At 40.8% G+C, this 14,777-nt stretch overlaps 1 protein-coding gene across 1 annotated transcript in view; it reads left to right on the top strand.

Moving 5' to 3' along the window:
* Positions 1-14,777, top strand: part of cdh23 (cadherin-related 23) — a 183,499-nt gene that overhangs the window by 62,837 nt on the left and 105,885 nt on the right. The window contains exons 7-8 of the mRNA XM_086044818.1: positions 12,245-12,439; positions 12,536-12,664. Of these exons, the coding sequence (XP_085900944.1) occupies positions 12,245-12,439; positions 12,536-12,664 (324 nt within the window). The remainder of the gene's footprint in view (positions 1-12,244; positions 12,440-12,535; positions 12,665-14,777) is intronic.

Below are 14,777 nucleotides of genomic sequence, written 5' to 3'. Positions count from 1 at the left end.
GCCTTTTCTTTAAAAATGTGCTTACTCGTGATGGGACATTGTGATATTCTTGTAATGATGTTGGAGTGATCATTTGAAAAAAAACAGAAAGTAGCAGTATTAGTCAGAGGTGGGCATTTTACAAAATTTTGCTGGTCCGTCATTTGTCAGCCGTCAGCGGCCAGGGTACCCGTCCGTCATTTTTCAGCACGTCATTTTTCATAGCGAACTGAATTGTAGTCACCAGTCCGTCAATCCATCATTTAAGTCTGTCATATGTTTGTTGGTCCGTCAGTCGGTCCCCAAAAACCATCACCGACGGATGAAAACCCACCTCCGTCATTCATCAGTCCGGCTATTTTAAAGCTATCCCATCATTCGTCAATCATCAGCAAAACGGGCATCTGTCAGTGACGGGCCGTCCGTGTACAGTTTTTTGTAGTACATTTTCAGTGACTTTACTTGAAACTTTTGAATTGATGGATACTTTTGAAATGTTGTGCAGATGTGCACCTTGTCTAATGTGCACCTTGTCGTGTATGTGCATGTACAGTATGTGTCTTGTATATATCCATAAATACATGCATTTACATTGTGATTATTGTGATTGAAACATTTGCATTTTTAAATTGTGAAAAGGTAATCATATGTTGCCGTATCTTACCGAAAACATTTACATGTCAACCAACATGTCAACCAACAAACCTTTTTGACGTGTCAGTTTGTGTATGCTACAATCACCGCAACATATCCATGGGGGATTCAAAGTTGCAAGTACAATGGGCTCTTGACTGCTCTGTTTGTGGAGTTTGGAACACAATCTCGATGTTTGGGGGTGATGGTGAAACCACCCCAACAATGACTTGATGTCCTGGCTTTCCCTTGCCGTAGCATTATTTTACCGCAGATGAGGTGCATTGTACATTGAAGTACACTGTAGCTCTTCTTTCTCCAACTATGAGAGAAAGAAGAAAGCTACACAACTATGGTAGCAACATCCAATTGCTGATATTTGAACTTTTTCATCGTTCTTTGTTATTCAATGTGAATGTGGGGTTTCCAGAGCTGGGCACTGGACCCTTCTTTGCCGGTCCGGCCGCGACCCTCCACCCCTTCTGGCCGCGACCCTCCGCCCTTATTCATAAAAATTATCACCCCCCGCCCCGTTCCGCCAATCCGCCCCCCCCCCCAAAAAAAAGTGTCCGTGATTGACGCCGCCGCGGGAGAGATGCTAACAGCAGAAGCTTTTTAAAGATCATTTGCTGGCTAATTCACAATTCGAACCCGCTGTTGACATGCTTCAAATGCGCCAGTAGTGCTTACCCAACTGCGTGTGCTTACTTGCATTGCGAGCCCCGGGGTTGGATTTGTTGTATTGTATGTATGATTATTTGGGTCCAGCAGACGGCCAGAAGTTGCAGTCAACAAGTTACTCATTTTTCACACTTCCCCTCCTTCACACTTCCGGCCTTCAAAATAAAAGCATACCAGCAAACCACTATACACAGCAGGTTTGCTACGGCGTATTTCTAGAAGTAGGGAAGACGAGACAGAAAAAGTGGATGAACTCCACCTTGATGTGCGGGCGTCATCCTTGAGTGCTGCCCGCATCTTGACTATACTCGTGGACACAAGTTGTTTTGAAACAGTTACGTTCCAAGTCGGGGGGCGTCGCTTAATAAAGACAGCGACAACAATAGATATCGTGCCTGCTACAACCATAAAGGTACCGAGATGACTAGATAATGCATTTCATTTTATTGCGAAAATGATCTGGAAGGTGGCGGCTAAGGGGGAACGTGGCAGAGTAGCTTCTTTTTACACATACGCCGCTGCCAAACTAGTTTGCTTTGCAGCAGCAACGAGCTGCGTGGTGCATTCTCTCCTCCGTGTTTGAAACTGTATGTCATCGCAACATGTGACATAATGGACCGAACAGAGCAGCAACAATTCCTGATGTGTACGTGGCATGTCTTGCAGACCCTTCGCCAACAGCACAATGCATTGGTCATTTGAATCAATGCGAGAGTTGTCGTTCTCGCCGTTGCGGTAGTAGAAAGAAGCCTAAAAAGCAAGCCTTTCACCGAGTAGGCTGAGATGAAATTTGGACGCCTCGCGACCACGTCAAACGCATGAGGGCCGATTAGTGGGCCGGACTAAAATCCACTTCCAGCCATGCTTAGTCCCGTCATTTTTTAAAATTTGTCACCCCCCGCCCCAAAAATGGGCATCCGGGCGGGATAGGGGATCCGGCCGGGACGGGGTGTCCGGCCGGGAGAGGGTGTGGTTATGACCATGGTAGCACTCGATCCGTATCACGTTTTCCACCAAGCTTCATGCATATATTCCAGTAGTCAATTTCTCACCGGTGTCCTGGTCCCCCGACACCCTGACGTAGACCTGGACTTCTTCCTGATCTATCATTATTTTTAACGCTAATCCGTGGTATCAGCGTATAGCCTGAAGTGTCTTGTATAAATACCCACTTGTATGTTACTTTTCACCCTAAAGTCCTAGAAAACCTAGCTTCTAGGATCATTGTAATACACAAACACACCTCCCCCACATAAGGTGACAACTCAGGTGGGGGATGTAATATTTTAACATAAATATAATTTGATTGTAGTATCACAGATTTTTGTTATAGTATTTCAAATAGTGCCAATTATTCTTTCACACCATTTAATATAAGAGCTTATTCTAGTTTATGGAACTACTTCAGGGCAGATCAGAACAGACAAACAGAGACAAGCAAAATTGTAGTTTGGAGAAAATAGGTGGGCTTTTTAAGAATGAAGTTTGGAAACTGAGAAACAGAAAAGCAATAATGACTCAGAGGGTCTGAGGAGCATGACAACAAACAAGAATCATTGTCATCATTGTCAGCTGCTCAATGGAAAAGGTGTCACTATATCTGCACTGTAATGACCCGAAAATACAAAGTTACTCTACACTTATATTGTCACCACAAAATAACACTTTTTAACCAACATTCATTCTGTTTATTTCAACGGTCTCACTCACAGAATACAGTTTGATGCTTTATACATCAAAATAATGTGTTTGAAGTGTTGACTTTCAGCTTTAAAATTGTGTGAAGAAGCAATCAAATCTTTCACAAACATCAACTAAATCCACCATGTAGTGTGTTTGAGGGACAGCAAGAACACGATCAACAATATTAAATAAAACATGAGAAAGCATTCTATTTATTCTATAAGATCAGAGAAGTCCGTTCAATCAAATTATTTCAAACAATAAAACGATGAGTTGAAACCAAATCAAACATGTACCTACGTTCTTGAGTAGGAAACATGTCAGTGAGGTTTACAAAGTCTTTCGCTAGCAGTTTATTAGGACACCACACATGGATGTTAAGATCTCCAACTAACAGAACTTGGTCATATTTGGACAAAATTCCTGCCAGAAAAGTCACTGATAGTTTACATTATATTTGAGCGGTCTGTGCACGACAGCACACAACATCTCGAAATTCAAACCAAGCTCAAATAAATAATTTCAAATTTGACTAAGTGGATAACTGCAGCTGTGTAAAAACAGCTTTCCCTGTAAATGATTACTTATTCCATCCCCGTATCCAGTCGTCTTTTTAGGTGGATGCAGAGGCAGAGCTACAGGGTGGCCAGAGGTTGGCCACAGACCCTTGACCACCCCTGGCCACCCACATACCTAGGGGAAAATGTTGATACCTGTGATATCTCTGCCATTTTCAAATGGATTAAGCATTCTTAGATCCTGACTGTGAATGGTATGATGAACAATGACAGACACACACGGCCACCCCTCACTGAGGTGTTGTGTCAGCCTGGCCACCCCACTGGAACATTTCTTGCTATGCCCCTGGTAGTTCAGGAAAAACAGTGAACTCACCAAATGCCATCAAGTTCTTTCACACAGAGTAAATCCAATGGGAAATGAAGAAATATTTTGGAATAAAGCTCTTGCTGGCTAGCGATTAGCATTTAGTAAAGCAATCCTATCTGTGGCAGGAACCCTCACTAGTATTAGCAGTCGATGCTAGGGCCCAAGAAAGAAGCAACAGGTTGTTTGGCATTCAGCATAAAAAATTCACCACAAAGAGCAGCTGCCCCTCTCATACCTGTCAAGTTGTACGCGTTTGGCGTAATTTGTACATGTGGAAACACCTTTTCAAACATGTACACTGTACATCGCGAATCTGTACAGCCAATGTCAATTTGACAGGTACCGGGGGTTGACAGGTATGCCCTCTAGAAATTGGCATCCGATCCAACCAACCATTTTGTAGTTTCTATATTACACTGGATCAAATCCAGACAATAGGGATGTCAAGATTTCCAAATGTCATGATACGATAATATTATGATGTGAACCTCACTATATGATAATCATCAGAATATTGTGGGGAGGTTGGCGATGTATAAAAAGCTCATGATACTGTAAAAAAGCTCACGGTATTGTAAAACTGGCTTGGCCAGTCATGCGCTCCTATTGGCTCAGCAGCGCAAAGTATCATTGTCTATGTAGTTCACAATGCTGTGATCAGCTGAAGCGGACCGGCGAAGATGTTGAAAAATATTTGCTGGTATGACTGATGTATGGGACCTTTTGTTGGTTAGAACATAGTTTTGTTCATGTGAGCAATAATCTGTTTAATTTCTGTTTAATTTGGTTGTGTGGGTATATGTATGGTTTCAGTAGAACACAAAATACAAATAAAATAAACACAAGCAGTTGCATGTAAATGTCTCTACACAATGCTAATTAGTTGTGGTCTTAAATATACATATAGTTCAAATAGTACGGTTAACATTAACCTTAATGGATGTAAATGACCTACAATGACCGAACACCTAATATTGAGGCATGTAGTTTGCTAAGCCATGCATACATTGTGAATCGGGTCAATTTGTGGAGGAGCTCAAATGTGTCATATTCCCCTTCATCTGGTGATTAGCGTGGGTCTTAAATATACTGTAGGTGGCATCAAATTAAACTGCACTCATAAACTAACCACCAGGGAGTGCTGGAATTGCACAAATGGAAAACAACTTGGGCTTTTAAACAGATTTGCTGCTATTAACATCGTGACATGATGACGACGATATATTGTGGCAATTCTAATATCGGAATATCACGATATTGCCGATATTGTGGCCTACCAGACAACCACCTCGTAATTGCAGACTGAACTCCTTGATGGCAATACAGTACATTATGTAATGAACAGTTACATAAGTAATTGGACTACAGTCAGCAACAGTGGCAGGCCCTGCATTGGGTACCTGGGACTTCAGTGAGGACTTACCCAATTAAATTGTTCATTCCCTGCCATCCCTCCCAGTTCCAATGCATATTTGGCATCTATAGCTGACAATGGCAGTGAATGATTACCACCAATATCAAGTCACAGTCATAGAGGCCATCAGTATAAAACCTCAATATAATAGCATGTGACTGTGTTACATGCAGTGTATCAGCTGGAGAAGTTCAGAATCAATGTTTATTTATTGCCATGACAAAATCATAAAACAATTACGCAAAATGCATTGTACTCCCCGGAGATTCAGATTTTAATGTGTGCAGAAATGTATTAAACTGTGCCCAACCTGTTGTGCAGCTAGTGATCCAGGTTTCCCAGTTACCCCTTGGCATGTTTAGGTTGACTGTGATATACTTTAGGTATATCGGCCACATCGCATCTCAGTAGCGCAGCTCCATTTACATGCCACTGAGAAAGAGGTACGATAGGTAGCTGGAGCACAAGTTTGGTTGGTTGGTTGGGAAGGACCTGAGGTCAGTAAAGTTGGTATATCACTGAGCAGTGAATGCTTGTGAATGCTTGCAGATGTTGGGTTTTCGTCAGGGTTGGTAAAAGTTTGCAAAGATGTTTGCAGGTTTTACTTGTCCCTAATACTTTTTCTTGTGGCCAAGAAATGTTAAACAAGTTCAAAATTGCCAAGAAGTTTTGAAACACCACCAGGCACTTCTAGCTACCTGCGAGTGTGAGTGTGTCCAATTCGACAAGACCATATTTCAAACTGAGTAGGTCAGTTTATGAGTAACTTAAGACAAAATCATTACAATTTCAGTATTCATACTTTTAGTGATATTTTTTGTTTGGTGGTGTGCTGTGAGACTTTTTTGAATGTGAAATGGATGCTGTGGCTCAAGGTTGGTAAACACTGCTATAACCTGATTTTTTTTCCCTAACTTTTGCTATTAATATCACATTCTGTAATTATTCATCTTTACATTCTCCTCACTTGTGATACATGACTTCAACTACAGTAATTCCCCACTCTGTTACGTTTCACTTTCTTCATTGTATTGCAGATTTTTTTGTAAGTTTCAATACAATTCGTACAATATTTTTTATCTCAATATTATGTGTTTAAGAGAGGAGAAGAGGAATCATTTTTATTTACCTTTTATACATGCCTACATGAAATTTGGCCTCTGCACTTGACTCATCAGAGAAATGGACACAGCAAACACAGACTGTTAGTGGCACACACTGGAGCAGGGGGCTGCTTAATCACTCGGGGTATCAGTGTCTCGCTCAGGGTCACTGCAGCCATTTGTCTGGGGAATGTTGGTGGTTAACCAGGGTCCCAACAGTGGTAGATGAGGATCTTAAGGGGAAGTCAACCCAAATTGTTTTCAAGAATATGTTGTATACAGGCCCACTAGTTGAAACACAGCATTCAAATTAATATTGCGTTTGTGGAATATGAGTTAAGCAGCAAAATCCACCTCTTTTATCTCAGGGGGCTGAAAATGAAAATGACATCACAACTACTCAGGGCTCAGGTAATGACCAATGACGGCTCAGCTTCAGAAAACAGGTGAGCCATGATTGGTCGTTACTGGGCAGTTGTGATGTCATTTTCAGTCAACAGAAGTGACAAAATGGCCGCTCCCAGAGATGGCTAAAAAGGGGCGGATTAACTCTTATTCCACAAACGCGATATTTATCAGAATGCCTTGTTTCAACTAGTGGGCTTGCATAGAACATTTTCTTGAAAATATGTTTGGGTTGACTTCTTCTTTAACCACTTGGCCACAGATGCGCCATGTAGATTAATTTGTGTTGTTTTAAAAATGTTGTTGAGACTACAGTAATATAAATGCCGTAAATGTTACAAAACGATGTCTAGGATGTATTTATATACATTCTACTACTTTGCAGATTTTCACTTATTGCGGTGGTGTCTGGAACGTAATCTCGTGATGGAGTAGGGTTACTGTACATCAGAAAATGTCAGTGGAAGTGTTACAAGGCACGACAGGTGGTAGACAGTCATGGAGGGGCTGATGTGAAAGGCATGAAATGAAAGTGGGGAGAGTAGTGCTGTTAAAATCACCAGATGCCTGCTTGGTTGGAAGCAGAGCAGACAGTTGGGGAGGTACGAAATACCTTGTAAAGGAGTGTAGGCGTAATCACAGCTCTATTGTGGTGAACAGTTAGAGCTCTGCCTCTGTTAACAGCAGGGGTCCCAGACCCGGATTCCTGGAAATCACCATATCTTGAACATTTCTTATAAAATTTGAAAAGGTCATACATTAATCACACATTTCATCAGGTAGTCCATGTTCCAAGTAAAAATGGTCACTTTTGACAGCCCTTTCTCACCAAAAAACAGTTCAACCAGAAACTATGCAAGAAAATTGACAAGAAAGTACTCTGGCCTAGCAAACCAATGACTCCAATATAGGTTATAGAAAATATCAATATAGGTTACAGAAAATATCTGCAAATGTGTATGTGTGTATGTGATATTTATATTGTATTGTTATATTGCAAATTTATAGTGTTTTGATCAAAATGAATGAAGATTCAACAAATTATATTACATTAACCTATTTACCAAGGTGCAATCTTGCCACGACTCCCTTGAGAAGAAAGATTTTAATCTTAAGGGGATATGTCCTGGTTAAATAAAGGAGGGAAAAAATATCTCCCCATTCTACCATTTCTAGTCTGATACTTAAACCTTTGCTTATTGATATGGTTATGCCAGGCATTTCCTATAGCAAGAAGAATTTTGAAATATAGACATACTTAACAAATCTATTAGAGAACCTATTAGAAATATTTAATTGTGGATGATTTGAATTTCAGTGATGTACCACTCTGTACCATTTTGTACAGCAATGAGTAATTTAAAATTATGGCAAATTAAAATTCAAATTAAATTTGCTTAATAACAAAATTTGAGCTGTAAAAAAAGGTATTTATAGTTATTTAGCTTTTGGGCTACATTATACCAGTACGTTTGAAATATAAATAAATGAACATTTTTTGTTACAAATTTTTATGGTGTTGCAGTGCATGATTTACATTCAATTCTTCCCATAATGTCATGGGGTATTGATTTGAGCATGCAAATACTAAATGAATAAAATTGTGTGCTGTACCCTTGTAAACATTTTTTCACTGATGGTCCCAAAATAGCTGTGATTCAACTACAATTCAGCAATGATGGAACCATGGTTAAAATAACGATGACGGAGTGACGGACAGACAATTCTAGTTTGGTTCGGCTTCAAGTAATGGCGGATAGACAATGACGGATGGGTGGCCTCAGAATGATTTACCGGCAATACTGACGCACCCATATATATATATATATATATATATATATATATATATATATATATATATATATATATATATATATATAATATTGACAAGTCTGAGGATGAAGCTCAGCTGACACACAGCAAGTCCCAGTAAAAAATTCCCTTGCCCCGGTCAAGAGTCGCTTGTTGTGGGCAGTACATTCCCTCTTGGAAAAAAAGAGTTAGATTGGGACGGAGTTGTTTGTGTGTCATACTTCCGATTAATTTCCTCCTCTTCAAAGTGAAATGCAGTAAAGTCTTTTGCAAAATGTTTCTCCTTTGTTTTCAGCTCCAGACGAATATATTTCATAACAGCTGACCCACACACGGTACGGGACAATATAGGTGCTCCACCAACTGTTTCTCATTCATTTATATGACATAATTTACATTAATATATACTCACACCAGAATTTTAATGAACAAAATACCTTTATTAGACACTCGAGCAGCAAGTAATTCTGATTTTAGTCACTGATATCATTACCAGAGCGCAACAAAGCGCAACCAGTCAAAAGGACTGCTCTCATAGTCCGAAGAGTTTCAAAATCCTGGTAGTCCTAGTGATAATGGGCTTAGCCAAAATACAACCATTTTGAACTATTAGGTCCATTGGGCTCACACCTAGAAAAACTGAAGTGAGCAAAACAAGGTGTACTTAAAGTATATACAGTATAAGCAGTTTTCAGATACAATGCAGCGTAATGGTCACATTGATAAACATTATTGTACACTTGCCACATATTCAGTAGACAATTTTGACTACAACAACTTTGTTGTGATGCATCATTCATCTGTCTGTCCAATAACATATAGATTTGTCTAAATCTGAAAAAAAAATAAAAAGGTACGGACAAAGGCAAGCAAATATGAATGTTGCACTGTCACAGTTTTTGTTTATTTTTCGCCAAGAAGAGCTTTTCAGCTTGCTGGTGGAAATCCTCGAGTGTGGACTCACAAGACTTCAATAAACATTCTCCCTGCCGTGCTATTGGGATCTCTCTCCAAATGAACCAGGACATGAATGGAGTTGCCAACATAAATAGCGTTACCAAGATGCTTGTTAATTGGAGGGATCAAGTGGGCGAAATAACATTGTAATAAACTGTAAGGAGATTTTGTGTGATTAGACTTCCCCTTGGGTCAACTCCAGATATGCAAGGCAAACAGGAAAACTTCTGTTTGGTTGACAGACTGACTACTGAAATCATTTAAAGGTAAAAATCCGGCTTGTTTTAACCACCAAGGTGAAATCCAGAACTATGCATTTGATTTGCCCACACGTTGCCTGAATTAATCCCTTGTATTGGATTTAGTCATGTACCGAAATTCTAACCATTGATGGCAACATTCGTGTTAATTGCCACAGATTAGCGTGATATATCGGGTGAATATGCATCAGTGACTTTCCCTGGTGAAGTCACACCTCTCAGTGGGAGAAGAGGGCAATAGCTATAGTGCCGTTTACACAAGTCACAGCAGGGAAGTCACCTCATCTCTCTCCAAGTGTCTCTCTGCTAAGCACTCGGTTTCACCCAAGGAAACCAATCATTTCAGCTCCCGCACACCTCTGTGTGCCTACAAACAGTAATATATAAGTCATGGCTAACTTTCTGAGTTATGCATTTGTGAATTGAGAGAGAGTGGCATACACAGTGTGTTTGACGACACAGCAACAGTTCCAGTCATTCATTACTGATCAGTCTATTGTTTGGCATTCTTGTGAGAGCTGATGGAAGAGTCTCCCAGGCTAATGCAAACAAAGGTATACATTGTCAAGCTTTTCCTGTCTTGTCTCTCTTATTGACCTGCTCTCTCGATCAGAAAACTCCAATCAATGGTTGAATGGTGAGGTCACTGAGCACTGGCGAAAGGTGAAAAGAGATTTCTGATGGCCATTAGCACCCCCGCACACTTCAAAGACACACACTTCATTCTGCTTGTGAACTATAGTGGCAGGGACTGTAGAGAGGCCTGTCATCAAGAACTGATGTTAAATGGGCTGCACTTACAATGGATATAAAAGTATACACAGCCCTGTTCAAAAGCCAGGTTCTTGTATCAAATGAGACAAAAAGTATTAGAACATTTGTTTGTGCTTCTCGGCCAAACTTTGAACATTGCTTGAGCTCTATCACTTTGTGACAACTGAACAGTCCAAATTTGTATGCTATGTGTCTTATTTGGAAAATGTAACATGTGATGACTTGAAGTCATTGTTTCAATTGGGCCCTGTCATATCACAGCAACAATTTTAGATTTCATGCACACATACACACAATCTTCTCGATCATCTATGAAACTTCCACACTGCAGTTTGGCAAACGATGCTGGACGAACATACAATAAACGTACACACATCTACCCACTCAGGTATCTGAATCAAGAGTAATTTCTAATGATACTAATTGAATTACTGCTATGTAGCTTTTTAAATAAAACAGTGCCATTCATCTAGTCATTTTAATACCACATACCTGGGTTGTTGGGTGCTGGAGTTATATTCCAGTTGACTTGTGGTGAAAGTCAGACTACACCCCGAACTGGTCAGCAGTCCGTGCATATATAGACACAAGCAAACATCCGCACTCACATTCACAGCGTCACTGAGAAGGAACTGAACCCACACTACCTGCACTAAATTCAGGCGAATGTCCCTCGACATACACTATCAGTTACTTCATTAAAACAATGTGGTTTTCAAAGCCCGTCTGTTAGTTACTGCAAAGATTGAAGGAAGAAAAAAATATGAACATATGTACAATTTCAGAACCATTTCAGAACTGCCCACTTTATTGGAATGTTTGAAGAAAATTGGTCCTGTTCATTTGTCTCTCGTAAGTGCGTACACGTTTGTGTGTTTAAACAAGCTAACAGTGACCTTTGACTTCATTGAATACTTCAAGTATATATGTTTTTTTTTTAATCTACCCACGTGCAGGGTTATGAAATGTTTTACCAATCATTTTGAAAGGAAAGTCCATGTCAGATATCTCCATTGTAGAAAAACATAGCAGAGAGGAGTTTGTCTCTGCGTGCAGTAATATTAATTCCAGAGCTGGGCACTCTATCCTTTTTTTGCTAGTCTGTCCTCCGTCCGTGACGTGGGAACCCTTCCCCATCATCCCCGTCCTTATTCATAAACATAATCGTCCTCCGACCTCGTCCATCCTCGTCGTTTGAAAGCACTTCCGTCCTTATATTCCGTCTGTCCTACACAGCCCCCTACCCCTCCAAAAAAAAGCATCCGTACACTCATAAACATTATTTAAAGCTCATTAGCTGGCTAATTTCCTATGCACATCCACTTATCGGCTGGGCATATTGGGAGTGGATTGAATTGTTTACAACACCTTAACCAAGACAGCATTTAGCAGCCAACTTCACGCAGGTTGGTCACCTGACCAGGGCCCGCCAGGGGACATTACGAGAATAGTTAAGATTGCTTTATAACACAAAACTGTTGCCAAACTGTTTTTTCTGCCAATTATTTTAGTTGCGATAGTTCATTATTTATACGATTGGCTGCTAGAACCAAAAGGCTCATCTTGTTGTGACAATGTCTTTGATGTTAGCTTGTTCTTTACCTTCACATCAGTTAATGTCACTGTATGGCTGTCTGCTTGAATGTGTTTTTCAGAATACACAAGTGGGCAAACTAGTTTTCATGGTCAACGCTACAGACCCAGACCAGGGCACCGGAGGAAGTGTGCTCTTCTCCTTCCAGCCACCTTCTCCCTTCTTCAGCATCGATGGAGCCAGAGGCACCGTTACTGTCATCAAACCTTTGGATTTTGAGGCTACCGCAGCCTACCAGCTAACTGTCAACGCCACGGTCAGCCCACACAAAACATTTCCCTACATGCATCAACAGTAATATAGCCCAATTTAATGTAGTAAAAAATATACATGTTTCTTTGGTTCTACCTAGGATCAAGATAAAACAAGGCCCCTGTCTCGACTTGCCAACCTGGCTATCACCATTACGGACGTCCAGGACATGGACCCTATTTTCACCAATCTTCCCTACAGTACCAACATAGAGGAAGATGTTCCACTGGTCAGTAAAACAAAGCTACTTTTGAATGTGTTTGGGGTGGGTGCATGTGAAATACGGCTTAAAAAGTAACCTTTGGGTGGTTTTTTTTTAGAGCAGTATCCCTCATCTCTCCTCACGCAACCAAACTCAGGTCCCGCCACACAACAATGTGGATGCCGTACACTGTAATTACTGCGTGAGATTTACAGTGTGCTTTGGGGATGTGGCGCCTCTAACAAAGGTCACAGAGGCCTATTTTATCTCACCATGCTGTGCATACAGCTATGTTCGTAATATAGGGACTCAAACAACGCTATGAAGTTTTAAGCAGTGGGGTCTCACCCTGACCTTACCTTTGTCTTTATCGCAAGGTTTTAATGGGCATCTAATTTACTGGCTGTCTGTTTCACTGCACGCCATGTGTGTTTTCTCCTCTGGCTCAAGCATCTAAACTGGGTTCCCAGGTGGCTAATGGTCCAGCTATTGATGTTTGCACTAGTAGTGATTGAATTACACACATGGGCATAATACTTCCCTTCCTAATCTCTGTTCTCTCACTCTCTCCCTCAGTTTTTTTTGGCAGTATTCACTTCAATTCTCTCTACGTTTCTCCCTTACCTCACCCAACCCAACATCGCCATCCACGTGTCCCTCGTCCCCTGACTGCATGCACTGTAATAGAAATGTCAAGTGCTACATTTGCATGCATATTAACGGGGCGTGACGGAGTCGACGCCCGGTGTCTCCCCACCTCCCTGATTCATCAACTGTCACTGCGAAGGTCACAAGTGGAGGGGGAGGAGTGAAGGGATGAGGGAATCTGGAGGGGCTTGAAAGATGAAGCCAATTGGGGAAATTGGTATTTAGAAACCGGTGAAAACGCAGCAGAAATATTCAGTGCTACAGATTGAGGGACGTTTGAAAAAAATTGATGTGCCCATGCTTGCATTTTAAAAAATGTTTTCAAATGTTTAGAAATTCAAAGGTTTAAAATTATTTGGAAACTGCATGGTGAAAAGTCAGCAGAAATAGTCAGTGCTACAGATTAAGGGATGTTTAAAAAAATTGATAAGGCTCATGTTTTCATTTTCATTTTTTTCCCCCAAATGTTTAAATCCTAAGTTTTAGAAATTAGAATTTTTTTTTTCAGCATGTTAATAGACTGTTGGTATTACTGCTTAGATGGTTTGTAGACATTGGCTCCTAACAACAGAGGGCATCTTGTAATCCTATTACTGTGACACTGTGCAGATATTGAGCCCCTTTGATCCTGCACCACAAATAGTATCGGATAATACCAGGAAAACCACAAACAACAAGTCATGACTGTAACAAATATTGTACACATTCTAATGACCTCTTGAGGTATTCTATCAGGCAAGTGTCATTTCAGGCAATGTTTGCTAGTGCTAAGCCAAGGGCAATATACTGACAGAACAAGTGTCAACTCTTCTCAAGGCCGCGACACAGACAGGTGAAGGGATATGCACTTGGGATTCCTATTGACAGCCATTTCTCAGAGGTGTGGCTGCATACCCCTGACACACCCTTCCAGCCTCTCAGTTTTGTTTCTTAGCGCCTGCCTCTTTCCTCTTTCCCACATGTTCAACCTGTCATCTGTGGACTACTTTGAAAACGGAGGGTTGAAAAAAAATATCACAGGGCAGGGTTATTATCTAGCCGTGAATCCATGCTGCTTGGAGTGACGTTTAAGCCCCTTTTAGGACAAACACAATTTGGCTGTCAAATCAGTGTGGAGAAAGTGGGGGAAAAAAAGGAAGGAGCTTTGGAGGGCTAATGCATTGAATAGCTGCAATGAAAGGATGAAGGTGGGGAGAGAGGATGGTCCAGTGAGTGTGTGGTCGTCTATGTGTTTGCAGGAATGCAAATTGTATCTTTGTCACATGAGTGAACATATTCCACTTATGTGGACAGCTTGATAATATTTCCCGTATGATTCCAGCATTAATTCACAGTGTTTTCTCTTGGTTGGGTGTTTCATGGGAACGTGGTTGCAATAAGCCCCAGTAAGATGGCCACAAGATAATGCACTCGAAACAGCATATTTTACACACTACTGTATTTGTACTGAGGACATGTTAATTACAAAAGACATGCCAACATCAGGTATTGA

This window comes from Filicampus tigris, chromosome 11, assembly GCF_054856515.1.
Source record: "Filicampus tigris isolate MCC_2025a chromosome 11, RoL_Ftig_1.0, whole genome shotgun sequence".
In the NCBI taxonomy this organism is placed as follows: domain Eukaryota; kingdom Metazoa; phylum Chordata; class Actinopteri; order Syngnathiformes; family Syngnathidae; genus Filicampus; species Filicampus tigris.
Note: the sequence above shows the minus strand (reverse complement) of the source record. Positions and strands in the feature narration are given on the sequence as shown.